The sequence below is a fragment of the Zootoca vivipara genome, chromosome 17, assembly GCF_963506605.1.
Source record: "Zootoca vivipara chromosome 17, rZooViv1.1, whole genome shotgun sequence".
Classification (NCBI taxonomy): domain Eukaryota; kingdom Metazoa; phylum Chordata; class Lepidosauria; order Squamata; family Lacertidae; genus Zootoca; species Zootoca vivipara.
The window spans coordinates 38,173,805-38,200,677 of NC_083292.1; the positions used below are offsets into that span (position 1 = coordinate 38,173,805).

The following is a 26,873-nucleotide window of genomic DNA, read 5'->3' on the forward strand; positions in this document are numbered from 1 at the left end:
ATTGAGGAGGAATTTATTTTTTAAAGGCCACACTCTTTCCATTCTGCCCAGGAGGGTCTCCCAGGTTTCCAGACCCGTCTGGCAAAACCCTCCCACTTAAGCTGCGTTCCTTGTGGCCCTGCAGAACTCCTTGCCACAGGATTCTGCAAGGGCGATGAAAGGCTGGGTGAGGCGACTGCATCGCTGCACCGGTGGGATTTCTGCCTTTCAGGGAAGGCGTGCAAAAACCAGTTTGGAAAGTGAGGCAGGCGGGGAGGGGGAAGGGGAAGGCTGTCCGCCCCGCAAACGGCCACCCCCTCATTTCCCACGTGTGTCATTTTTTGAGCTGATCTCATTGGTGGCCTGGGGCCAAAATCTGTATTTATGCTGGGAGATTTAAGGCCTGTATTCTTGCTTGGAAAGGAGTGTGTGTGTGTGTGTGTGAGAGAGAGAGAGAGAGAGAGAGAGAGATAAATTTAATTATTGTCAAGGATTATATATGATATCTTATCTCTTCTACCCATCGCACCCATGAAGCTGTTTTATCACTGGGGTCTTTGCCCTCCAACCGTGCCCCAAACATTTGTGGGTGACTTGTGGCATGGGGAGAATGCCAGCGCCCTCTGCTGGCCGGCTGTGGAGAAGACGGCAGCTGTGGCCATTTCCCTTTTTCCAAAAATACACAACTTGTCAGATCAAAGTACGGTACATACTGTATTGTGGGCCTTTTTTTGGTTTGTTTGTTTTTTTGCAGCAAACAGCTCTCGCCCAGCTCGAGGGAACACAGTGCTCTGCCCCTTCCCTCACGTCCTCCTCCTGGGAGGACAGCATCAGAAAAGGGAGCACTCTTGACATGCTCAGAGTCACACTTCTGAGAAGGCTGATCCTGTAATGGGTGTCTGTCTCGAAAGACCCCCCCCCCCCCCGCTAGCCCCCTGCTATTAATGTCTTCAGGAAGAGTCTTAGCCGTGGCATCTGCTTTCTCAGCCTTAGAACTCCTCATGATGATAATACTAAACAAGATGGCCCTGGAGCATGCGCAGAGTGCATTTCCCTCTCCCTGGTTAGCTACACCTTGGGAGGCAGTGATGCTCTGAGGCCAGCTTGAGGTTATGACCTCCAGTCCAACGCGACCCCCAACACCTTTATAATCAGGCTTAGTCTTTTGGTTCTGGGATTCATAGAATCATAGAATTGCAGCGTTGGAAGGGACCTAAAGGGTCATCCAGCCTGACCCCCCTGCAATGTAGGAATCTCTGAAACTCTGGCATAATCCGAGCCCTTTATCTTTCCTACTTTGCTTTGGGCAGGGGCGCTTTCAGCCTCGGTTGTACAGAGATGGTACAAAGCTGCGCAGCTCATTTTCCAGGCAAGGGTGGGGAAAAGAAAATGGCATCTGAGCATGTACAGAGTGCATTTGATTCCAACCTCCTCTCACAGGCTGACAGATTGTGGGTGTCAGAGACTGCTGGTAGGTCTTTCTGCGCCTCCAACCCCCCCCCCTCTCTCTTTCGAAAGAGAATCATTGCCTCTTTGCCTACAGCCTGAAACTAAATCCCATGCAAGCTTCCAATGAGCTTAAATATTCTTAAGTAAACAAGGGGGGGAGTCTCCAGACAGAGCCGTCTCGACCTCCTTCCTCTCCTCTGCCGGCCTTCTTTGTTGACATCCAGAGCCAATATTTATGTTTTTAAGCACTTCAGGACGGGGCAGGGCTGGCGGCAGCGGTGATGGGGGAGTCTTTACACAAAAAGGCACTTTGTTCTTTGCTTCCTTCATTCGGCACAGCCCTAGCCGCCCGGCCAGAGGTCTCCGTGCTATAGCAAGGAAAGCCAGAAGGGGGCGAAATCGAGCCCTCACTTGCCATCCAGGCCTTTGCTTGCCATTGGGGCCCTCACTTGCCACCCTGGCCTGGCAACTTCTTTTTAAAAACAAAACCTGGACAATGAGAAAAACTTACTGGCAGCCCAAAAAAAGTGGGAAGGTAGAGGAGGCAGCCTTGGGACCACATCTGGAAATCAGTTATATGACAGAGGGAGGTTTTGCACCAAGTTCAAGGTGCTAGTCCTCATTTTTCATAACTTTCTTGCCCACAGTGTAGGGGATAGTCATGACAACCAAATCAGTTTATTCCTTTGTTAAGAGCAGATGGGGCAAAAAGCCTTTGTACTCTGTACTTGCTTCCAGTACTTTCTACTTGCGAATGCTTCTCTGGTCACCTGGAAAGGAGCCCATGATCGCCCCAGGCGACTAAGCATGCACGTGGTTTTCCCTCCCCTGCCTGTTTCTGATGCTACTGACCCCTCTCCTTCCCTCCGCTCCCATCATGCAGTGCGGGGGTCCCAGCGCTGCGAGCTGAACTGCCGCCCCATCGGCTACCGCTTCTATGTGCGACACACGGAGAAAGTGCAAGACGGCACCCCGTGCGAATCCTCCTCCCAGGACATCTGTGTGGCCGGGCAGTGCCTTGTGAGTTGCTTGCTCACTCGTATTTCTTGTTAACTTGGAAGGGGTCTGATTTTTTTTTACGGAGGGTTTGGAGGTGGTGGCAGCGCCTAAGAGAGAGGGGAAAATATATTTCTGGGCTGCAGGGGAATGAAGGAGACTTGGAGGCATCAGAGAACAGCTGGAGAACCAGATCCTGCCTCTTCTTCCTCGCTTGAACACTTCGACTCATCTCTTGGCCTCGTTTCTTCTCTTTTTCCATGGCCTCGCCAGACCCCCGGTTGCGACGGAGTCCTGGGTTCGAATCGCACGCTGGACAGCTGCGGGGTTTGCGGTGGGGACCACACCACCTGCAAGCTGGTTGTGGGGAATTTCAGCGACACGGATGTCCCCATCGGGTACCACCGCATCCTGGAGATCCCGGCGGGGGCCACGCGGATCCAGGTTAAGGAGATGACCCGGAGCCCTAACTACCTGGGTATGTGTGTATGCCGTTTAGTGGGGGGGGGGCAGGGAGAGACGGGAGCCTCCCTTTGCTCCAGTTGTAGTTTGTTTAATTCAGTGGGTTTATAAATCTGCTTCTTGAAGATGTTCTCCATGCACGCACGTAGAAATTCGGCATTTGTACAAGCAGTACAATTGTCTTACCAGTGCAGACAATTGGGCCATCTAGCTCAGTACTGTATAGCCTACACTGACTGGCAGAGGCTCTCCAGGGTTTCAGGAAGGGGGACTTTCCCATCTGGAGATGCTGAGGATTGAGCCCAGGGACCTTTTGCCCGCAAAGTGTGTGCCCTGCCATTGATGTGCGAATCTTCCCGTGAAAATAATGTAGAGTCTAGTCCTCATTGTTCTTAATAAAGGGCTGATTTCACTAGGAACGGCTGAGGCCACAATGTTACAAACCTTGATGTTGGAACTGCCTAGTCAGATGGGCGGGGAAAGATAATAAATTCTTATTCTTATTCTTATTCTTATTCTTATCATCCAAGATAGAAGCCCTCTACCCCTTAATGCCAGATCTATGGGAAGGGAGAAGGCAGGCAGGTTGTGTTTCTCCATGGCAACCCAAGTGCACTCTGTACGGGCTCAGAGGCATTCTGCCGTTCCTTCAGAGGTGGCTCCAGGGTGGGGGCCTTGGTTCCCTGAGTTACCCCACCCTCCTTCCCATTTCATGACTCTGTTACAGGTGCCACAAAATATTCACCCTGCGTTTGTAAGAAACGATTTTTTAGTGTGGCAGCACCCGCACTTTGGAACCCCCTGTCCCCATCCTCTTTTCGGCACCTGCTAACATTTTGTTGTTGTTGTTATAGGCAATGTGTAGAATGTTGGGGTGCATTTAAACCTTGTCGCTGAGTTTGATTTGAGCGTTTTAAAGTTGTTCCTTTGACCTGTTTTATCTTGTAAACCAAATTGAGCGGTTGTATTTTTGAAAAGCAAGCTGCACCTGGAATGAGTAAATAAAAATAAAAATTGCCACAGAGGGGCCACAGAGCGAGGGGAGGAGGGGCTTTTTGAACTGGCCTTAGCTCCATGTTGCTGTTTACTGTCTCTCTCCCCCCCCCCAATCCCTCTGCCCCCAAATCTCCCAGCCCTTCGCAGCCACAGTGGCAAATCCATCATCAATGGAAACTGGGCCGTGAACCCGCCGGGGCGCTACGAGGCAGCTGGCACTGTCTTTGTGTACACCCGTCCAGGAAGCGACCGGAGGGAGGGCGAGTCCCTGACAGCAGAGGGGCCCACGACAGAACCTATAGATGTGTATGTGAGTACGCAGTGGGGTGGGGTGGGGGCTCAGGGAGATGAGAGGTTGAATCGGGTGCTGCTTGTACGTCTGTAGCTCACCCCGGATGCAGATCTCTGCCTCTTTTGTCAAAGGGGGAAGCGGGGCTCCGCTTTCGTTTATTCACTTTTAAAACCCAAGTTCCTAGTCCTCAGGACTTTCTGATTTCTCTCAGTTTTGTTTTACGCTGGTTTTAACAGGTGCGTGAATTTATTCATTGTGGCTTTGAGTTACTTTTGTTATTAAAAAACAAAAAAGCAGCAACTGATAAGTTTAATAAATAATCATTGATCCTTAAGGCTTCCATTTCCAGGTTGGAAAAGTGTGGTTTGCAAAGTCTCAAGGGAGCCCAAGGATATTGGGCACAGATAGGAGCAGAGCCGTCTGTTGAATGCATCTTGGCTCTGCAAAATGCCCGAGTCTACAGATGCAAATATAGGCAAATGAAATGTGCGTAATTTGAAGAAATTCCTTTTCTCTGATGTTCAAACTGGGAAAGGGATCCCCAAGCTCTGCCCCCCCCCAAAAAAAAGAGGGAGGGAAGAGTTAACTCCCAATGGGGAAGGGGAATAAAGCTGCTCATTTTACATTGCCCCCCGCTCCTTCCATGCCCCACTTTAATTCCTTTTCTGCTGCCTCTCACAGATGATCTTCCAGCAAGACAATCCTGGTGTCTCTTACCAGTTCTTCCTGGCCTCTGTGCAGCCGGAGAGCCCCACTCCTGACCTACGTGGCCCCCGGCAGGACTTTGGTGAGCAAACTACCCCCTCCCCTCATGTTCCACTGTGGCAGGCAAAAAACCCCAAACCCCTGTGTTTGCTTATTTCCTTTTCCATCCCAGTCCGTTTTCCTTCGGTGCCATACCTGTTTTAGGTGGTAGGCCTATGTTTTCCTTCTCCGTCCCAGAGCATTTTCCTTTTGTGCCATGTCCTTTTTAGCCGACACCCTTTTGTGGAGCCCATTGCTGGGAAGCAAAAAAAATCACCTTTCTCTTCCTTCCCACGCCGTACCTGCCAGGTGCCTTGACTGTGGTTTCCTCCGGCAACCAGATGGAGCCCCCGCCCAGCCACCAGCGCCCTGTGCCGGCAGATGCTAGGAACCTCAGCCCGGCCCGCCTCCCGGCTTTGTCCGGCCAATCGGGGAGGAGCCGTGCCGCGGCTCCACCCCCTCCCGTCTCATCCAGCCAATCGGGGAGGAGCCCGGGGACCCTGCAACGGAACGTCCGTGTCCCACCTCTCCCACCCCCTCCCCCTCCTGCCCAGCATGGCTCTGACCCCCTACAGGACTTTTACTGGAGGCGGATCGGCAACACCGACTGCTCTGCCACCTGCGGGAAAGGTGAGTCCTATTTTCCTTGGCAGCTGGTATTCAGAGGTAGACTGTTCCTGCGCGTGGTGGTTTGGGTCGTCTTGCAAGCCTCTTACAGCTTGCGCCCATTGGGGCGGATAGGGCAGAAGGCAGGGAGCCCAACAGTAGGGGGCGCCAGAGAATATCATTCTAGTTTTGTCACACCTCAAGGAGGTGAGTCTGGTTCTCTTCATTTAAATCCCTCCCCCCTGAACCTTGCGAGGTAGGTTAGGCTAAGAGGCGGTGACTGTCCCCCAAGGTCACACCCAGGGAACGGCCAAGTGGGGATTTCTGAACCCCGGTCTCCCAAGTCCTAGCCTGGCGCCCTAACCACTACGCCACACTGCCTCTTGATTCTGCAAGGGCGGAACTGAGGTGGAAGAAGGTGACCGGCAGTGTCACCCACTGGACTCAGAGGTAAGCAAGCGGTCAGACAGAGGCAAACCGAAGTAGGTTGTCCGTGCCCCAATGGCCCAGTCCCCTCTCGGCTATTAGCAGTTTTAGTCCCCCCTATGGCTTTATCTTTCCCTCACCCCTCCAAGAAAGCTGGAGTAGCACCATGGAACAGGAAGCTTAGCTGCAAATCAGGGAAGTCCCTGGTTCGAATCTCAGAACTGCCACAAACTCACTCACTAGCCATAGCTGAACCATGTACTCTCGGCCTCGGTTTGCCCCATCTGCAAAATGGGGGGGAGGATTTTAAAATGTATTTGCTTCTATTTAAATGACGGACCTGCTACTCGGGTACGGCGGTCTCTTAAGCATTTCACAACACTCACAAGGCTGTTGTGGTGAGGATTAGGCCCACGGAACGCTCTGAAAAAGTGCCAAACAAGCATTGCGAGTTTTGCGCCCCCACAGCAATGGCAAAAACGAAGCCATCGCGCAAAGGAAAGAGAGGGGCATTCAGACCATGTGAAGGGACCACATTTGCCAGCATAGGCTGAGTTCTGTGGTTCTCGGCCCCTCAATTGCCTTCTCCACAGCCTTGAGGACTAGAAACTTGATTTTTTTTAATAAAAAAAAAGTTGCCAGTATGCTCATCGCCATCTTTCTTTACAGGTTTCTGGCAGTCTGTCTACCAATGCATCTCTCGCGTTACACAAGAGGAGGTGGGGGAGGAAAAGTGCCAGCTGATCCCCAAGCCCATCGTGTCGGAGGAAGCCTGCAACACGGAGCCCTGCCCAGCCTAGTGAGTGTCGAGTCCACTCTTGCCTCTTATGGGTCTCCTTTTGAGGCAGTTGCTGCCCTCTGCAGGCCTGGAGGCCTCATGACAACCCGCCTGAACTTCCTCTCTTCCTATTAAAATTTGCATATGTGAGCTTTTCGGGAAATAGCGGCCTAATTTTGAGTAGGTCACCTTCCAGCAACTGGTATTCAGGAGCATTGCTGCCAACTATTATGGGCAGAGCTTTCTTCTTCTTCTTTGGCGATTACTCATAGCCGAGTAAGATTGTCTTCCATAAACACAGTTCTAACAATAGGTCCGTAAGTGACCGTGGAGGCCAATTCTGGAACCGCACGCCCTTCCACAGTGGGGACATTGGTTTCTGGGCGGGAGTTGATCACGGTGTGGATTTGCCAAGCGTGCCTTCCTCTTAGCATGTTTCTCCCTTGCGTCCTGAGTTCGAGTGTCTTCAAAGCCCGTGACACCTTTGGTAAAGGCTGTTCTCCAATTGGAGCGCTCACAGGCCAGTGTTTCCCAATTTTTGGTGCTTATACTACTTTTTTTTATAGATTTGCCTTGGGACAGTCTTTAAACCTCTTTTGTTGACCACCGGCATTACGCTTTCCATTTTTAAGTTCGGAATAGAGTAGTTTCTTTGGAAGACGATCATCAGGCATCTGCACAACATGACCAGTCCAACGAAGCTGATGTTGAAGAATCATTGCTTCAACACTGGTGATCTTTGCATAACCATTGTGGTTGGTAGCCCTTGATAGCATTCTCCATGATTTTGTCTGATCCTCTTTTAAAGCCATCTGGGTTGGTGGCCATTACTGCCTCCTGTGGCAGAGAGTTCCACAGACACCCTTTCTTTTATCTGCTCCAAATCCCCTAACCTTCCGCTTTGTTCGGGAGTTGGGGAAGCGTCGTGGCAAATGGGATAGGCTGCCCTGTGAATGCGGTCAGAGAGAAACTGAATCCAAAAGTCCTGTCCCGACTTGCTATTATTGTCTTTGTCGTTGCTATTATTCCTTGCGAGGGAATATTCCTTTTCCCCCTCATTCCTCCCCATCTTCCGACTCTCTCCCCACCCTGTCCGTCTCTTTTCCAGCTGGGAGGCGGGCGAGTGGTCAGCCTGCAGCAAATCCTGCGGCCTGGGGACCCAGCACCGCCAAGTCCTGTGCCGGCAGATCTACGCCAACCGCAGCACCATGGTCCACCCCCAGAGGTGCGCGCAGCTGGAGAAGCCGAACGCCACTCAGGCCTGCCAAGTCCAGGTTTGCAGCCGCTGGGAAGTGCGCACCAATTGGAGCTCGGTAAGGGACCCAGTGGTAGCCAGGGGGGGGGGGGAAGGAGAGGATGGGCCGTGCGGGGGTCGTTTCAGTGTGGGAAGCAGCAGCGAACTCTAGGGGAGGGTATGAGGGATGCCTGCAAAATGGGCATTGGTGTAAGACAAGGAGAAATGCCCGTTAAGCAGGGTGGATTTGATTTAAATCAAATTCATTTAAATCACAGTTGAATTCACTAGTCAGTAAGACTTGATCAGGACGCGGGTGGTGCGGTGGGTTAAACCACTGAGCCTAGGGCTTGCCGATCAGAAGGTCGGCGGTTCAAATCCCCGCAACGGGGTGAGCTCCCATTGTTTGGTCCCAGCTTGCAAAGTGCAAGTAGATAAATAGGTACTGCTCCGGCGGGAAGGTAAACGGCGTTTCCATGTGCTGCTCTGGTTTGCCAGAAGTGGCTTAGTCGTGCTGGCCACATGACCTGGAAGCTGTCTGCAGACAAACGCTGGCTCCCTCGGCCTATAGAGCGAGATGAGCGCCACAACCCCAGAGTCATCGCAACTGGACCTAATAGTCAGGAGTACCTTTACCTTTACCTTTAAGACTTCATTTAAATCATTTTTTTACAGAAAGACTCATTCTTGCTGGTATAATCTTAATATTTACAACGAGATGAAGGATTCGTTTTTGGAATAATAAATTTTCAGAGTAGTTTTTGCAGTCATATAAAAAATCACTGATTTGATTATACTATTAGAAATACATAGAAAGATAAATTATGAAATTATTGTGAGGTTTAATAAGTTAACTGTTTATATTTGGACAACTTTTCTGCTGTACTTTATTGGAAGGAGACAAATAGTCATTCCCTAAATAACAATTTAAACAGTTTATTTAGCTAAAACAATAACATTATAGCATATGCATCCATGTTTGTTAACTGATGTGGTAAAATGGTTTTTTAAAAAAACAAAAAAACACAGACTGAGTTTTAGCACACATGAAAAACTTAAAACAAATCCTTATTTCCTGATGAATAGCCTTTGGACTGTAATGTAACTTAAATAGAAAACTATCTTTAGAAAGATTTTTTCCTCCAAAAGCATTTTATTTTTAAAAATCTGGTTTAATTTTTTAAAAAAATCAATTTAAATTAAAAAATCCAATTTTATTGATTTTTTTATTTAAAAAATCATTCATTTTTATCCACCCTGGTAAGGCTTAATTTCTGCCATGTGATTTGTGTGGGGCTGTCCCGTGCGCCTGGCCTGAACGCTGCAACAACTTGTGCAGGATAAGAACCCAGTAGAGCCTTGCAGGTGGGCCAAAGGGGCCCATCTTGCCCAGCATCCTGTTCTCACAGTGGTCAAATACCCCAAAGAACCTAGAAATCTGGATAGACTACCGCTGGATTTGGAGGTTCCACAAGGGCTTAGGAAGAGCCCTGCTGGATCAGGCCAGTGGCCCATCTAGTCCAGCATCCAGTTCTCACAGGGGCCAACCAGATGCCCCAATAGGAAGCCCACATTCAGGACTCGGGCGCAAGAGCCCTCTCCCCTCTCCCTCCTCTGGTTTCCAGCAGCTGGAACTCAGCAGTATTTCTGCCTCCAACCACGGAGACTTGGCTAGTAGCCATTGATGGCCTTGTTCAGGCATCCCCAAACTGCGGCCCTCCAGATGTTTTGGCCTACAACTCCCATGATCCCTAGCTAACAGGACCAGTGGTCAGGGAAGATGGGAATTGGAGTCCAAAACATCTGGAGGGCCGAAGTTTGGGGGTGCCTGGCCTTGTTATTCTCTATGAATTGGCCTCGTCCTCTTCTAAAGTCATTGGCCATCACTGCCTCCTGCGGCAGGGAGTTCCGCAGTTTAACCGGGCACTGTATTATCTCTCTTCTGTTTGTCCTAAACCTTCCGGCGTTTGGCACCATTGGATGTCGAAACAGAATGCACGATAGCCTGTCTCCTCCTTCCCCCTGTCTAGTGCTCGGTCCTCTGTGGCACCGGACATCGGACACGCCACGTCCGCTGCGTCAGTAACCAGGGCGACTTGCTCCGCGACAGCGACTGCCCGGGGAACCATCGGCCGAAGACCAGCGAAACTTGCGACATGGGGCCTTGCGTGCGCACCTGGTTCTACAGCGACTGGAGCAACACGGTACCTCCTCTCTCCTTTTTTAAAACCCGTGGGTCTTCCTTGTCTCTCTTCCCCAGCTTGAAATTCCCCATACCTCCCAGAGCTAGATATAATAATAATAATTATTATTATTATTTATTATTTATACCCCGCCCATCAGGCTGGGTTTCCCCAGCCACTCTGGGCGGCTTCCAACAGAAAAATAAAATACAGTAATCTATTAAACATTAAAAGCCTCCCTAAACAGGGCTGCCTTCAGATGTCTTCTAAAAGTCTGGTAATTGTTTATCTCTCTGGCCTCTGATTGGAGGGTGTTCCACAGGGTGGGTGCCACTACCGAGAAGGCCCTCTGCCTAGTTCCCTGCAACTTGGCTTCTTGCAACGAGGGAACCGCCAGAAGGCCCTCAGTGCTGGACCTCAGTGTCCGGGCAGAACGATGGGGGTGGAGATGCTCCTTCAAACCTGTGCAAAAGTGTTTCCTCCTATGCTGCTACCCTCCTGCCTTGCTTCCGTTTCTGGCCGTGCAAACTGCTCCCCGATACTTCAAATAAATAGCCGTACAATGCACTTCAGTTCACTCGTGTGACATTCAGTTAACTCCAAGGCACTTTTTTGAACGAAACCCCAGGGATTGCTGCAAGTGAGATATGAATGGTTTGTGGAAGATGAGCTAGAAATGGCAGCCTTTCTTCCCAGGTGTCAAAAACGGTTATTTATGTGTGGTGCTACTACTACTGCAGCCTGTTTTGTTTTTTTTAGCCCAAAAATGGAAAACAAGCAAGGTAAAAATCCAAGAAGAGCGGCAACTTAAGTTGACAGAATATGTGCAGTTTGCAGACTTAACATAGAATAAGGGAACAAGAAAAACATGCGTTTAGAGAAGATTGGAAAACGTTCATTGAATATATGGGAAATAACTGTACGGCTGAAAACGCTGCGAGCATTGAGATAAATTCAACAGTGTAAATAAAGTTAGGATGGATGTAATAATGGAATACTGAATGGTATAGTTTCTGTATGAAATGCAGGGATTTATGATATGTAAAATCAGTGCTTTTTTCTGGGGGTACGCATACCCCTAAACATTTTGTAAATCTTTGTACTTTTGTCCATTTACCATATTTATTTTCCCCGATTTGAACTATAAAATGGTGGTTTTCTTGAGTCAAAACGAGAGTACCCCTAAACATTTTTTCAGAAAATAAAGAGCACTGTGTAAAGTGAACCCTGGAAAAGAGAAGGAGGATAAAATATCGTGGATATTTTAAGGGTGTAAAAAGGAGTGTTTTAAATTGGAAAAGCAGAACAACTGATAAAAATTATATACAAAGAAATAGCTGCCTCTCGGGCTGCTGGGGTATTGAGGAGGGGAATGATAAGAAGAGCCAGTTGTATGATAAAGCATCTGAAATTCTCTCACATTCCCTCTCTCCCTCTTTCTCCTCTCCAGTGCTCTGCAGAGTGTGGGACGGGGATCCAGCGACGCTCGGTGGTCTGCCTTTCGAGCGCTGCCAACGGGCAGGTAGAGGAGAACTGCGCCGGCACCAAACCAGCCGACATGAGGGCATGCAATGGCGGTCCGTGCCAGAGGGTCACCCGGTGGTACACTGGGCCATGGAGTCCGGTGAGCGCCACGCCTCCTCCCGCCCCGGTCTCCTCGCCTGCATTGTTTGAACCCAGTTTGCAGAAGCTTAAGCCGGGCACCCCCAAACTCTGCCCTCCAGACGTTTTGGGACTACAACTCCAATCGTCCCTGGCTAACAGGACCAGTGGTCAGGGATGATGGGAGTTGTAGTCCCGAAACCGCTGGAGGGTCGAGTTTGGGGGTGCCCACCTTAAGGCATCCTGGGAATGGTAGTTTTTGCGAACAAGCGACTGGCGACTAACAGGAGGAGTCCTGGCTCCCTCACAAAACTACAGATCCCAGGATTCCTTGCTGCTTGCAGGGAGCCCCAAAGGCTGAAGGGATTTCAGACCTCAAATCCTAAGAGTTGGAAGGGGACCCATAAGGGGCATCTAGTCCAACCCGCTGCAAGGCAGGAATCAGCCGACATGTTTGCTAAGGGTGTTGAGAGTTGTTAAGAGGAGACTCCCTATTGCCCTTCCTCACAGACCCAGATTTCCCAGAATTCCCTGGGTTGACTGCTAAACCACTGAGGACTGTAGCTCTGTGAGGGGGTTTTTTTGGAAGGGGTTTACTCCTAACAAATTTCAGTACCATTAGTTTTATTTCTTTTTCTTTATTTCATAAAATTTATACACTGCTTGACTGTAAAACAACAACACCTCAAAGTAGTTTACAAAAAAAAGAATACAACAATAGATTAATCAGCAAGAAAACAGTTAAAAGCAACTATTCAAAATGTGTGTTTTTATTAAAAGAAAATTAAAATTATTGATAGACTAAAAACAGATTAGAACAAACGTCAACATTCTACAAATGTGGGTTGACAGGCATAAATCCCAGTTCCCACCACATTTAAGACACTACCATAGCACTTTAAACAACTACGGCTTCCCCCAAAGAATTCTGGGAATTGTAGTTTGTTCAGGGTGCTGGGAGTCCCCCTGCCCTCCTCCCAGAGCTACGGTTCCCAGAGTGGTTTAACAATCCATCCTCCTCTGCAGGGAATTCTGGGAATTGTAGCTCTGATGGAGGGAAAAGGGGGATCTCCCATAACAAACAAAAGTTCCCGGGACCCTGTGTGTGGAGTTTGGTTGGTTGTGTAGCCATGGCTGTTTAAAGCGGCATGATCCTGCTTTGAACGTGCAGGTGGGGCCTAACTTGGGCTCCTTCGTTTCTGTGGTCCTACTCTGAGCAGGGCTTTCTCAGCGAGCCTCGCCCCCCCTGCCCCGCCCCCAGTGCTGGATTTATGTATAAGCTAAACAAGCTATAGCTTAGGGCCCTGCTCTCTTAAAGGTAAAGGGACCCTTGACCATTAGGTCCAGTCGTGACCGACTCTGGGGTTGCGCGCTCATCTCGCATTATTGGCCGAGGGAGCCGGCGTATAGCTTCCAGGTCATGTGGCCAGCATGACTAAGCCGCTTCTGGCAAACCAGAGCAGCACATGGAAACGCCGTTTACCTTCCCGCTGTAGTGGTACCTATTTATCTACTTGCATTTTGACGTGCTTTCGAACTGCTAGGTTGGCAGGAGCTGGGACCGAGCAATGGGAGCTCACCCCGTCACAGGGATTCGAACCACCGACCTTCTGATCAGCAAGCCCTAGGCTCAGTGGTTTAACCACAGCGCCACCTGGGTCCCCCAAAAGGAAGAAAAAACCCAAAAGGAAGAAAAAACCTGGATGTACGCTTCCAAAATACAAGATTAAAAACAAATAAAATAAAACCTACATACAGCAAGAGTGTTTTGTTTTGTGTAGGCTCCTATGATGTAAGTCATGGGCCCTATCTGCTAGCCTGCTCCCTAAAATATCACTAGTTTGCTCCTTTCTATAAATAGGGTGCCTACATTCTGCATGGACTGGTTGCATGGCAACACGTGCAAATGGCTTTAGATACCTGTCAGGTCCATAAATTACCATACAGCTAACAACAACAACAATTTATTATTTATACCCCGCCCATCTGGCTGAGTTTCCCCAGCCACTCTGGGCGACTTCCAACAAAATATTAAAATACAATAGTCTATTAAACATTAAAAGCTTCCCTAAACAGGGCTGCCTTCAGATGTCTTCTAAAAGTCTGGTAGTTGTTTTTCTCTTTGATATCTGGTGGGAGGGTGTTCCACAGGGCGGGTGCCACTACCAAGAAGGCCCTCTGCCTGGTTCCCGGTAACTTGGCTTCTCGCAGCGAGGGAACCACCAGAAGGCCCTCGGCACGGGACCTCAGTGTCCAGGCAGAACGATGGGGGTGGAGACGCTCCTATATTCAACGCAAAAAGAATTGTTGTTGACAAAGGACAGCTGGACATATAACATATAAAAGGCACCCATTACGGGTGGCGCTGTGGGTTAAACCACAGAGCCTAGGGCTTGCCGATCAGAAGGTCGGCGGTTCGAATCCCCATGATGGAGTGAGCTCCCGTTGCTCGGTCCCTGCTCCTGCCAACCTAGCAGTTTGAAAGCATGTCAAAGTGCAAGTAGATAAATAGGTATCACTCCGGCAGGAAGGTAAACAGTGTTTCCGTGCGCTGCTCTGGTTTGCCATAAGCGGCTTAGTCATGCTGGCCACATGACCTGGAAGCTGTACGCTGGCTTCCTCGGCCAATAAAGCGAGATGAGCGCCGCAATCCCAGAGTCGTCCGCGACTGGACATAACGGTCAGGGGTCCCTTTACCTTTACCTTTACCTTTACCTTCAGTAGCGTAGGGCCTCATCAAACCTAAATCCGGCCCTGATCCCTCTGCCTCTTTGCCCCCCCACCCAGTGCTCGTCAGACTGCAGCACGGGAACCCAGCGCCGCGACCTCATCTGCATCAGCAAGCTGGGTGCCGAGTTCAACGTGACGGAGGCCTCGGACTGCGCCCACCTGGAGAAGCCGCCCTCTCTGCAGCCCTGCATGGGCACGTCTTGCGAGGCCCGCTGGTTCTCGACCGCCTGGAGCTCCGTGAGTGAGGGGCGAGGCGAGGGTCTGACGCGGTTGGGGGTGGTGGTACCGATTCCACACGTACTGATTCAGAGAAATCCATTTTGCTGGAACGGGCAAAACGGGGAAGGGGTTTGCAGCAGGGAAAACCCCAGGGGGGATTTGATTTAAATCACGATTTGAACCACTCAGTGAATCTTGATTTAATATTAATTATAAATAGTAATAATTTTTATTTCTACCTCGCCCTCCCCGGCCAAAACTGGGCTCAGAGCGGCTAACATCAAATGTTAATTTTTTTTTTTTTTACAGAAAGAATATTGCATTTTACGGTAATATTCTGTTGGAAACCACCCAGAGTGGCTGGGGAAACCCAGCCAGATGGGTGGGATATAAATATATTATTATTATTATTATTATTATTATTATTATTATTATTATTCCTGGTATAATCTTAATATTTACAACCAGATGAAGGTTTCATTTTTGGAATAATAAATCTTCAGAGTAGTTTTTGCAGTCATAACAAAATTTACTGATTTGGTTATAGTATACAGAAATACTATACAGAAATACATAGACAGATAATTATGAAATTATTGTGAGGTTTAATAAGTTGACTGTTTATATTTGGGCAACTTTTCTGCTGTACCTTATTGGAAGGAGAAAAATAGTAATTTCCTTAATAACAATTTATTTAACTAAAACAATAACATTATAGCATATGTATCCATGTTTGTTAACTGATGTGGTTAAACATTTTTTAGTACACATGAAAACTTAAAACAAATCCTTATTTCCTGATGGATAGCCTTTGGACTATAATGTAACTTAAACAGAAAACTATCTTTAGAAAGATTTTTCCTACAAAAGCATTTTATTTTAAAAATCCGATTTTAAAAAAAAATCCGAATTAAATTTTAAATATTATATATATATATATATATATATATATATATATATATATATATATATATACACACACACACACACACACACACACACACACACACACACACACACACACACCCCATTGATTTTTATCCACCCTGGAACACCCTCAAACCCCCACCCCCACCCCAGGTGAGAGGCTACCCTGGCAGCTCCATCACCCCCTTTCCGCCTAGTCGTTTCTTTTTTCTTTTTAAGTTTTTCTTTTTACTTTTCAAGTTCATACATTTTATTAGTTTTAAAAACAATTTAACATCTCAAAATTAGACTTCTTTTCCTCCCCTTTCTGCAGTCCCTTAATTTTTTTTATTCTTAGTAGCTTCTGCATATCCAAATTCATTTGATTTGCTCATTTAATTATCTACTTTAAATATATACTCTTGTGAAACTGCAGGTTATTGCAATAATCCTGCTAATGTTTTTATCTGTTTGCAATTTATCTGTAAATATTCAATAAACCATTTCCACTCTTTTATAAAAAGTTTGTTATCTTGATTTCTTATTCTTCCGGTAAGTTTCGCCATTTATGAATATTCCATAAGTTTTTGTATCCATTCTTTCTTTGCTGGGACTTCTGCTTCTTTCCACTTTTGGGCGAGTAGCATTCTTGCTGCTGTAGTAGCATACATGAATGAATTTCCATACAATTTAGGTAGTTCTGTCCCTATAATTCCCAAAAGAAAAGCTTTTGTGTATGTTTTTTTACAAAAGTTATTTCGAACATCCTTTTCTATTCATTGTATATCATAACCTTACTACAAGACCATCACATATGATAAAAATAACCTTCTTTCTCTTTACATTTCCAACACTTGTTTGATTTAGATCAGGCATAGGCAACCTTGGCTCTCCAGATGTTTTGGAACTACAACTCTCATGATCCATGGCCACTGGCCCTGTTAACTAGGGATCATGGGAGTTGTAGTTCCAAAACATCTGGAGAGCCAAGGTTGCCTATGCCTGATTTAGATCATGAATAGGCGAACTAAGGCCCAGGGGCCGGATCCGGCCCAATCGCCTTCTAAATCCAGCCTGCGGACAGTCCAGGAATCGGCGTGTTTTCACATGAATAGAATGTGCCCTTTTATTTAAAATGCATCTCTGAGTTATTTGCGGGGCATAGGAATTCGTTCATTTTTTTTCTCTTTCAAAATATAGTCCGGCCCCCCACATGGTCTGAGGGACAGTGGACTGGCCCCCTGCTGAAAAAGTTTGCTGACCCCTGATTTAGATGTAAACATTTTTGCCAGTTTACTCGGTGTTAGATACCACCGATATATCATTTCCATATAATTTTCTCTTAAACCGTAACGTGCTGTAAATTTTATATCCATTTCCCACAATTGTTCCATTTCCCCTTTGTCCTTTCAGTGTTCCAGGTCCTGCGTTGGGGGCGTCCAAGTGAGAGAGGTCCAGTGTCTGACCCAAAACAAAACCCTGAGCAACCTCTGTCCGCCAGATCTCAAGCCCATCAAGAAACGGCCCTGCAATGTCCAGCCGTGCCTCCTCGACCTCGGTAACCCACCCGGCCCCCTCCTCCTCCCTACAGCCAAAAATGGGGGGAGGACGGACAGGCAGGCCAAAAAACTCCACATGCCCAAGGGGTGCATTTCTGCAAGGTTGTTTATTTGCAGAGATATTTTTTCTACCTCCAGTTCCTACTGTATGACGTGGTGGTAGGTTAAGGTAAAGGACCCTTGGAAGGTTAAGTCCAGTCAAAGGCGACTATGGGGTTGTAGTTACAGGTAGGTAGCCGTGTTGGTCTGAGTCGAAGCAAAATAAAAAAATTCCTTCAGTAGCACCTTAAAGACCAACTAAGTTTTTATTTTGGTATGAGCTTTCGTGTGCATGCACACTTCGTCAGATACACTGGAAACAGAAGTGTCAGACCCTTATATATATATACAGAGGGTGGTGGGGGTGGGTGGGAATGGGTGATGGGCTGATGGGAGTGGTAAACCTGTAGATGGCTGTTAACAACTGCTGATGACTGCAAATGGTCCTGGGGGGGGGGAAGCAAGGGCTGAGGCGCTAAAGAAAGCTTGATCATGATAAGAATCCAATGTCTTTATTCATCCCAGGTGGCTCCATGGTTTTAAGCTTGGTAATGAGTTCCAATTCAGCAACTTCTCTTTCCAGTCTGTTCCTGAATTTGTTCTGTAATAAAACAGCTGCTTTGAGATCTTGTATAGAATATGGGGTTGTAGCTACTCTGGGCAGTTTCCAACAAAGATTAAAAAATACATTAAAACACCAGTCATTAAAAACTTCCCTAAAAAAGGCCTGCCTTCAGATGTCTTCTAAACGTCAGATAGTTGCTTTAAATTATTCCGGAAGCTGTGGTTATGAGGTCACTGAAGATGTGAGCCGAGAATTTATCCCAATGAACAGAGTCGTATTTCCCCATCTGTCGAGAGAGTTAATGGGGTGGGGGACATTCTCAGGCTCGGTTCGTCAAGTTGGAGACACTCCTCCAGCACTTTGGGGGTTTTTCATGTTGCTTTTTCTCTTTGGTCGGCAGATGAGAACTGCAGGGACAAATACCACAACTGCCCGGTGATCGTGCAGGCCCGCCTCTGCGTCTACTCCTACTACAAAGCCGTCTGTTGTGCCTCATGTACCCACGCCTTGGAGAGGCGCCACGCCGGACCGAGCCGATAGCGCCGGGAAGCGGGCGGGATCCTGGACTCCTCGCACCTTTACTTGAACCGGGGGACGAGCGAATATATTTCGCGGACTACGGGAGCCCCCGTCATCCGCAAAAAACCCCCACAACCCATCTGCTGGAGAGGGATTGCGGCAAAGGCATTGAACGACCAAATGGGATTCGAACTCGAGGACCGAGAAATTCCCATCAGCATCCTCTCCTCTGCTCTCTCCAGGAGGAGTATTTTATACTGTACCCCAGTATTTCCAGAGAAGGCTCTGGCTGCCTCAAGAAACCTATCCCCCCCAAAAATAGCTACAGACTCATCGTACTTCCTGGATTTCCTTTTAAGCTGTCCCCTTTCACGGAGGCCAGGAAGAGGGGAGACAAATTGCAATGGCACGCACGATGTTCTGGCAGAGAATGGGACGCACAGATGACTTTGGTGGCCTTGGCTTTTAAGGGACTCCAAGGGGTACTTTTGCACCCTGCTCGGCCTCCTCCCTCCCTCCCTCCCTCCCTGAAGACACACCACGAAAATTTTGGTTCCCTCCAAGCAGCCACCCCCAATCCCATTCACACACCCACACACCCTGAGACGCTCATTTTACAGCCAGCTAAAAGGAGGCCAAAACTGTCTGCACAGCTCCAACTTCAGCTTGTTTTTGGACACAGCGCTATGGGCCGTGCATGGACAAGCTGCCATTGCCATTGCTGGGTTCAATTCCTTGCAGAAGCCCTTTGGAAATGCGCGAGACATTATGTGGGGTTCTGTGGTGGGTTCAGTCCCCAAGGCCTGCGAACCTGCCTCAAGTGACAAAGCCCAGATGGGGAGGGAGCTCTCGACCCGATGTACACCACCCCAGCCAGTAAACCCCAGCAACTGCGGCAAAAAAAGGCTGGTGGGTGGACTGGAACTCGGAGCCCTTGCAGTTCCACGTGCTCCCTTCCAGAGGGCAGCACTGAGTCTGACACCTCCCAGCCATATTGGCTTTGCTCTAGTATTTCCTTAGGGAAGCGAAAAATATGCGTTTCTTTTTCCTTCTGAAAATGTACAGTATTGGTGCTATTTTGGATTGTGGGGAAGGCTGGTTAGCAGCCGATCAAGACGGTTTCTACGATCTTGCCTCTTGTTTCCCGATTTACAGTAGGAAGGAGGGGACCTGCGGACTCCCAGAGGTCACTGGACTACAGCTGCCCGCAACCAGCATGCCCAGTGGTGATGGAAGTGGTCAAGCAACCAGCCCAAAACTCCCTCGGTCCAGAATTGAAGTTCCCTGGATTCCCTCAGTTTTGAGGAAAGACGCCATAGGGCAAACGCTTCTGTGGAAAGACTGATCAGGCTGCGCTTCTCCAAGCCAGCTTCCCAACTCGCAAGTTGCAGCTGGGTTTTCCGCGCAGTTCTTGAGGTTGCCAACTTTTTCCGCCTGCCCTTGCTCCTCTGTCATCGACATCAATTCTGCTCCTCTCCATCCCTAGAGAGAAGCACAGTGGGTTTTTGTTTAGGTGTCCCTAAAAGGCATGTGAGCAGGCCAGGCTTTGGCTTTTGCTGAAGGTGGCAACCTTAGCACTCAGAGGTTTCCTTCCTCCTTCCTAGCCCGGGCGGTGTTGCCAACTGACCAGAAAACCCAGCCCGGCCTGCTGTCATGTTTCCAAGAGGAGCTTTGCCTGCAAAAATTTGGAAGTCCTCTTACAGCATAGAGATTTTATTTTTTTTAAAAAAGCGGCTTGATGATGTCTGCAGATGACACGGCTGCTAAAAGCACAGGTGCAGGTCTCAGTGAAACAGTTGGAAAACCTCATCTCTAGAAACAGGAATACATTGCCTCCCCTTATTTGCAGCTCAAATCAACACACTTTTGTGTTTCTCTCTGCCCAGCCCCATCCCTCCGAGGGCAGCTTCTGTGAAGGGTTGCCAACTTATTTTTGAGATGAGCTCCTGCACAGGACTAGTTGTTGGACTAGATGACCCTTGGGCTCCCTTCCAACGCTGCAATTCTATTATTCTAGATCAGGCATCCCCAAACTGCGGCCCTCCAGATGTTTTGGCCTACAACTCCCATGATCCCTAGCTAACAGGATCAGTGGTTGGGGAAGACGGGAATTGTAGTCCAAAACATCTGGAGGACCGAAGTTTGGGGATGCCTGTTCTAGATTGATAGAATATCCTAAATCCCACAGTTGACACCTGGTGCTGGATTTGCTGCCCACACCAGCTCCTCCTCTTAGGCCCAGGCGTTGTCACCTTGAGTCTTTTGCCAGGGCTCTGGTGCCTTTTTTAAATGACAGAAATTCAACAGGTGAGGAGGCTTCTACCCATGTCGTTCCTCCTGCAGCAACAGCTGTGTCATGATGGGGGAAGTACTGTATTTTTCCGTGTATAACACGCCACCCCCTGTGTATAAGACGCCCCCTATTTCTGGGGCCTCAAAATTAAGAAAGGGGGGGGAGATTGCCCCCATGTATAAGACTACCCCCCCTTTTAGCATTATTTTTTAGTAAAAAAAACCCTAGGCTTATACAAGGAAAAGTATGGTCCATCTCTCGGATTCCAGCTTCCCATGCAACCATTTTAAACATACATACATACATACATACATACATGTGCATAGTGTTGGATTTACGTATAAGCTAAACAAGCTATAGCTTAGGGCCCCACTCTCTTGGGCCCCCCCAAAAAATGTAAAGGAAAAAAACACTGGATGTACATTTCCAAAATATTAATATACTTCTTCTTAATTGTATTTCAACAATTACTTTGATAAAATACATATTTTGTTATGTGCAGGTGGCTTTAGATACCTATTAGGTTCATAAATTACCATATATTCAACACAAAAAACAGTGACAATTTGTTGTTGACAAAGGACAGCTGGACATATAAAGGGCCCCATTACCTTCAGGAGCTTAGGGCCTCATCAAACCTAAATCTGGCCCTGCATTCGCACATACATTTTATTTTTATTTTTTGCTGCATTTCAAACTTCCAACTCTACAACTCTGTGATTCTATTAAACTTATGCTCAAGGCAGCTTACAACATAGGAAAAAATGCTTAACTGCAACATAACAAAAGTACAGTCGTACATTTGTTTTCGAACAGCCTAGTTCTCGGACGTTTTGCAAACGTTCTTTTGGAAGCCGAACATCTTCCTGCAGCCAATCAGAAGTCGTGCTTTGGCTGTCAAACGTTTTGGAAGTTGAACTGATTTCCGGAACAGGTTCTGTTCGACTTCCGAGGTACGACTGTAGTCCTATATGGTAAATAAAACATTACAAACATACACAGTCAAACGGAACAGTCTCCACATAAATTACAACAAGACCTAAAACAAAGATACAAAAAACCGACAAATGACACAGGAGCCTTTCTGGAAGAAAAAGTTGGCAACGTCTTGTCTTTCTGGTAGGCCGGATGGTGGATGAGCCAAAATCTGTCACTGTGGACCAACCACAGGGGAGGATACTGGCCAGTACCAATGTGGAAAGGGCTCTTGTGCATCAGGAAGAGAGAGAAAATAAACCACACTAAGTAGTTTCCCTGAAGAAGCACTGAGGAGGAAGGAAACAGCACCTGTTGAATTTCTTCCTGCTACACTTTAAAAAGGTACAGGAGGCCTCTTGGAACCAGGGCTTGGCTTCCCACTGAATTGCAAAAAGCTGCATCAGATTATCGGAAACAGACAAAAAAAGGAAAAGCATTTATACGAAAGACATTTTATAGTGCTCAGATTATATAAATATATATAAAAAATATATATTATATATAAATCTCTATGATAAAGCTGAATGTATCTAGGTTTGGTTTGGTTCCCCGTCCCCCAAACACACACACCCTTTTTTTTTCTTGGTCCAAATCTAATTTATTTTTTATTAAAGATTTATTTGAGGTTTTATGCCTGGAGTTTTCTCTTCATTTCTTTAAATGCGCTTTTCTAAACCACTGTTGTTGTTCTTCTCTAATCCGCCGGTATCACAACAGAAAATCTAGGAAACGGTATCCTAAAAAATGGATATTCCAACCCCCGGTGAAACAGTACTAGGGTGGTAGAAAAGTTGGGCATTCCAGAATGCAGGAAACGGCCCATTTGGGGGTCACAAACCCCTGTGATATTCTGCAGAGTTCCACAAGTAAAATCCACCCCCCGCCCAATGATCTAAGTAATCTTACAGGCCTACACAGGGACAGCAAGTCTTTAACACTGGACATATCTGGTAGCCGATCGGTGGCCAGTGCTGCTGCCTCATTCAACACAGCTGTACAATGGGCACAACCAGGCAATGTGGCCACAGAATCCTGCACCTGATGCATCTTCTGGGCCAGTCTCAAGGGAAGCCCTTTATCAGTGTATTACAGCAGTCTATCTGTGGGGTCACCAATGCATGGAGCAGCCAAATGCCAATCCCCCCCCCACTTTTGCTTGTAAATAAAGGAAGGCACATGACCCACCCGACTACATCAAAATGGCGTTTTACTGATTTATTAATTTGGCATGTACCAGACTGCTTTGCAGCAGAGTGCAAATTCCTTCCAGGTATGGGAAGATTTCCCCCTTAAATTGCACGAATAATTGGAGTCCTGCCCCCCCCCCACTACTAGACTGTTGATGCTCATTAATGCTGTTAACGTCTTGGCCAAGAGGACTAGTAACTTGCGTAGACCAATCTGCAAAGTGAAGTTGGGGTTTTTCGTTTGGCCTGCTGAGATCATTTTGGGATTGCTTCATAAAAAAAAAAAAAACGCTACTAAGAGAAATCCCAGAGGATCTGCTGAGTCAACGAATATCAGCCTGGATAGCTCAGTTGGTTAGACTAGAGCACAGCGCTGATAACACCAAGGTTGCAGGTTCAATCCTCATATGGGACCATGCAGTCAGCTGCTGTAGGAAGTGAGACGAGAGATGGATTTTTTGCCTGGGCTCCCCTTTTGCTTATATTCTAATGTTATCCACTCTCCAGCAGAGGGCAGCGATGCCCTAGTTCAGCATTCCCTAAGCAGGATACTGTAATTCCTCAAAGAGCAGTTAAAAAAAACACCACCCAGAATTAAATGAAGAACTTTGAAGGGCTTGTGTTTTGTTTTGGGATTTTATTTTCCTTAAGGCTTTCTGTGAAAAGCTGGGAGGAGATTAACTCTTGTCCTGCTTTCTTTCAGAGCTGAGGGGCCTCATGAAAGCTTGCAATGGGCTGGCGTTTGTTTGTTTTTTAATTAATTTTTATTGAGTTTTACGTTTTTATCATGATAATAACTTGTCATATAACAGAAAAAAATAATGCAGTTCCCCTAATTTCTCCCTCCCCCGACTTCCTCTTCTGGTTTTTAACATATTATAGTGGGGGGGGGAGGGAGTATTTGATCCCCTGCTAAATTTGCCCGTTTGCCCTCTGACGAAGAAATGGCCAGTCCATAATTTTAATGGTAGGTTTATTGTAGCTGTGAGAGACAGAATAACAACAGGAAAAAGCCCAGAAGACAAAAGTCAGAGATTGATGTGCATTATAATGAGTGGAATAGGTATTTGATCCCTTTGCAAAATAATGACTTTTTCCCCTCACTATAACTTCCCCGGCTTGCTATATTATATCTTCATATTGAGTTCTTTATATCAAATATTGCTATTCTCTTATCATTTTAACATCCTCTTTATCATTCCTGTATTTGTTAATTGTGTTTACTCAAACCCTGCTAGTGAGTCCATTTCTTTTTACATTGCTTCTGTAGATACCTCATAAATGGTTCCCAATCTTTTTTAAAGTCTATTGTCTTTGTCTCCAAGTCCTTCAGTTAGCGTTGCCATTTCAGCGTATTACATGAATTTTTCTTGCCATTGTTCGTAGCATGAAAAATATTCAGCATGTTAAATTTTGGGCCGCATAGTTTCTTTAGTAATACAGTCATACCTTGGAATTTGAATGGAATCCATTCTGGAAGTCCGTTCATCTTCCCAAATGTTCGGAAACCAAAGCGCGGCTTCCGACTGGCTGCAGGAAGCTCTTTCAGCCAATCAGAAGCTGCGCCAGATGTTCGGCTTCCAAAAATCGGCACACTCACTTCTGGGTTTTTGATCGTTCAGGAGCCTATTTGTTCGGGAGCCAAGGCGTTGGGAAATCCAAGGCACGGCTGTATTTATTGTTTCCCTCAAAATCAATTCCAAAAATCTTGTACGTTGCCACCATAACTGATAATGTACTGAGCTTATTGCAGTCGCTCCAGCCATTAGGTGATGCAGAAGAGGACATTTTTGACATTTGCTATATCATTTTTGACTGCAATGCCATCTGCATAGTAATTTGCAACCTGGTGGGTGTGGCTGGATGCAATCCTGCGCTTTGTCTCAGCGCCTGACTCAGCTGCAAGACAGCAACTGCCTGGGGCAAAGGTGTTGGCAGAGGGACACTGAGGCTTCCTTCTTCCTAACTCTCTCTTCTCTGCAAGGACATCTTACCTTTCTATAATTGCCCCAAATCTGCCAGCTGCCCCCCCCCTCCATAAACTGCACCCAGAACCAAAAACAGCATGGGGAGGGGACAAGCAGAGTTCAGTTCTGCAGCTGGCCAGCATTGCAAGGAATAATCATAGAATGGTAGGGTTGGAAATGACCCTCAAAGATCATCTAGTCCAACCCCCCGGAAATGCAGGAATCACAGCTTAAAGAATCCCTGACAAATGGCCACCCAACTTCTGTATAAAAGAGAGTCCACCACCTTCCAAGGGAGCCCGTTCCATGGCTGCACGGCTCTTACTCTGAAACTCCTTTCTTGTCATCTGAATCCACTGACTCGGGTCCTGCCCTCTGGAGCAGCAGAAAACAAGCTCACTCCATCTTCCACGGGACGTCCCTTCAGATATTTGAAGAGGATTTTAGTAAGGAATGGGGGGGGAATTATAATTTATCGTAGAAATCATTGTAAACAGTTAAAATCGTTAGTAGGATTGGAATAACACTTGTAGTGAATTTTGTAATGGTGATTTTTGGATATACAGTAATGGCGATGTAAAAAGAGTTGGATTATTATAAAAGATGCAGGAGGACATGATTAACAATAGGACCCACAAAAGGGAAGAAGTCCAGGGAATTCTGTGGAATCTTGTTTTTATGATGTTTGTTGGATATCCGATTGCAAAACTCTAATTTGAAAAACCAAATGAATAAAGTTATTAAAAAAAGAACAAGAGGATGTCACCTCTCTCAGTCTTCTCTTCTCTCCTCCAGGCTAAGCAGCTGACCCCAAAACTGTATGCTTTGCATACTGGAAGTCTCAGGTTGCATAGGACTCCTTCCCTGAAACTCTGGAGAGCCTCTGCCAAAAAATGCTGCCCTGGAGAGACCCATAGTTGCCTCCATGCAAGGCAACTTAAGGTCAATGGGTGTCCTCAGCTGCAAACTAGCCAGTTTCGATTTATGAGATCCGTTCTGGGGTGAAAGGTGGGGTATAAATATTATTATTATTTATTAAATTTGTATACTGCCCCATACCCAGAGATCTCAGGGCAGTTGCAACCTAGAACCCCAATATAAAAACACACAATGCATAATACAAAATTAAAAACAACCCAATAACGCCTCCCCCCCACCCAATTACTAATACAGCTGAAACTCGGAAAATTAGAATATCGTCAAAAAGTGCATTTATTTCAATATATGAGATACATGTAAAGCAAGATATGACAAGCCTTTATTTGTTGTAATTGTAATTATTGGTCGTTAGGCGGGTCAATTTTAAATGGAATGTAATTAATGAAATGAAATATTGATGTTTATTTTTGTATTATTGTAACTATTTGTTTTATTACTGTGGAATTTCCAAAAGAAAGCATTTGTAAAAATTAAAAGAAAAAGAAAAAATAGTAAGTTGCATTACTGAAATAAATGCACTTTTCAGCGATATTCTAATTTTCCGAGTTTCACCTGCTATTTATGCTCCTTCATGGATCACTCCCTTGTCGTGGCGAAGGGGCTTGAATAACTCAGAGAAGCTATGAGCTATGCCGTGCAGGGCCATCCAAACGGACAGGTCATAGTGGAGTTTTGACTAAACGTGATCCACCTGGAGCAGGAACTGGCAAGTCACTCCAGTATCCCTGCCAAGAAAACTCCATGAACAAAAACAACAGGGATTAAAAGTTATGACGCTGGAAGATGAGCTACGGTTTTCCCAGTACTGTAGTGATGTATGGAAGTGAGAGCTGGACCATAAAGAGGGCTGATTGCCGAAGAATTGATGCTTTTGAATTATGGTCCTGGAGGAGACTCTTGAGAATCCCATGGACTGCAAGAAGATCAAACCTATCCATTCTGAAGGAAATCAGCCCTGAGTGTTCACTGGAAGGACAGATCCTGAAGCTGAGGCTCCAATACTTTGGCCACCTCATGAGAAGAGAAGACTCCCTGGAAAAGACCCTGATGCTGGGAAAGATTGAGGGGACGACTGCACGAGATGGATGGACAGTGTTCTTGAAGATACCAACACGAGTCTGACCAAACTGCGGGAGGCAGTGGAAAACAGGAATGCCTGGCATGATCTGGTCCATGGGGTCACGAAGAGTCGGACACGACTAAACGACTAAACAACAACAGGCAA

General features: G+C 46.8%; 1 protein-coding gene across 4 annotated transcripts in view; it reads left to right on the top strand.

The window, feature by feature from the left end:
- Window positions 1–22,186, top strand: part of ADAMTSL4 (ADAMTS like 4) — a 68,435-nt gene extending 46,249 nt beyond the window's left edge. For all 4 annotated transcript variants that reach the window (XM_060269918.1, XM_060269916.1, XM_035098161.2 and 1 more), the window contains 12 exons: window positions 2,312–2,448; window positions 2,698–2,902; window positions 4,020–4,192; window positions 4,856–4,961; window positions 5,228–5,548; window positions 6,620–6,749; window positions 7,837–8,041; window positions 9,993–10,166; window positions 11,596–11,769; window positions 14,535–14,714; window positions 17,016–17,160; window positions 18,166–22,186. In XM_060269918.1, coding sequence (XP_060125901.1) covers window positions 2,312–2,448; window positions 2,698–2,902; window positions 4,020–4,192; window positions 4,856–4,961; window positions 5,228–5,548; window positions 6,620–6,749; window positions 7,837–8,041; window positions 9,993–10,166; window positions 11,596–11,769; window positions 14,535–14,714; window positions 17,016–17,160; window positions 18,166–18,305 — 2,090 coding nt within the window. In that variant the 3' untranslated portion in view covers window positions 18,306–22,186. The remainder of the gene's footprint in view (window positions 1–2,311; window positions 2,449–2,697; window positions 2,903–4,019; window positions 4,193–4,855; window positions 4,962–5,227; window positions 5,549–6,619; window positions 6,750–7,836; window positions 8,042–9,992; window positions 10,167–11,595; window positions 11,770–14,534; window positions 14,715–17,015; window positions 17,161–18,165) is intronic.
- The last annotated feature ends 4,687 nt before the right edge of the window (window positions 22,187–26,873 follow it).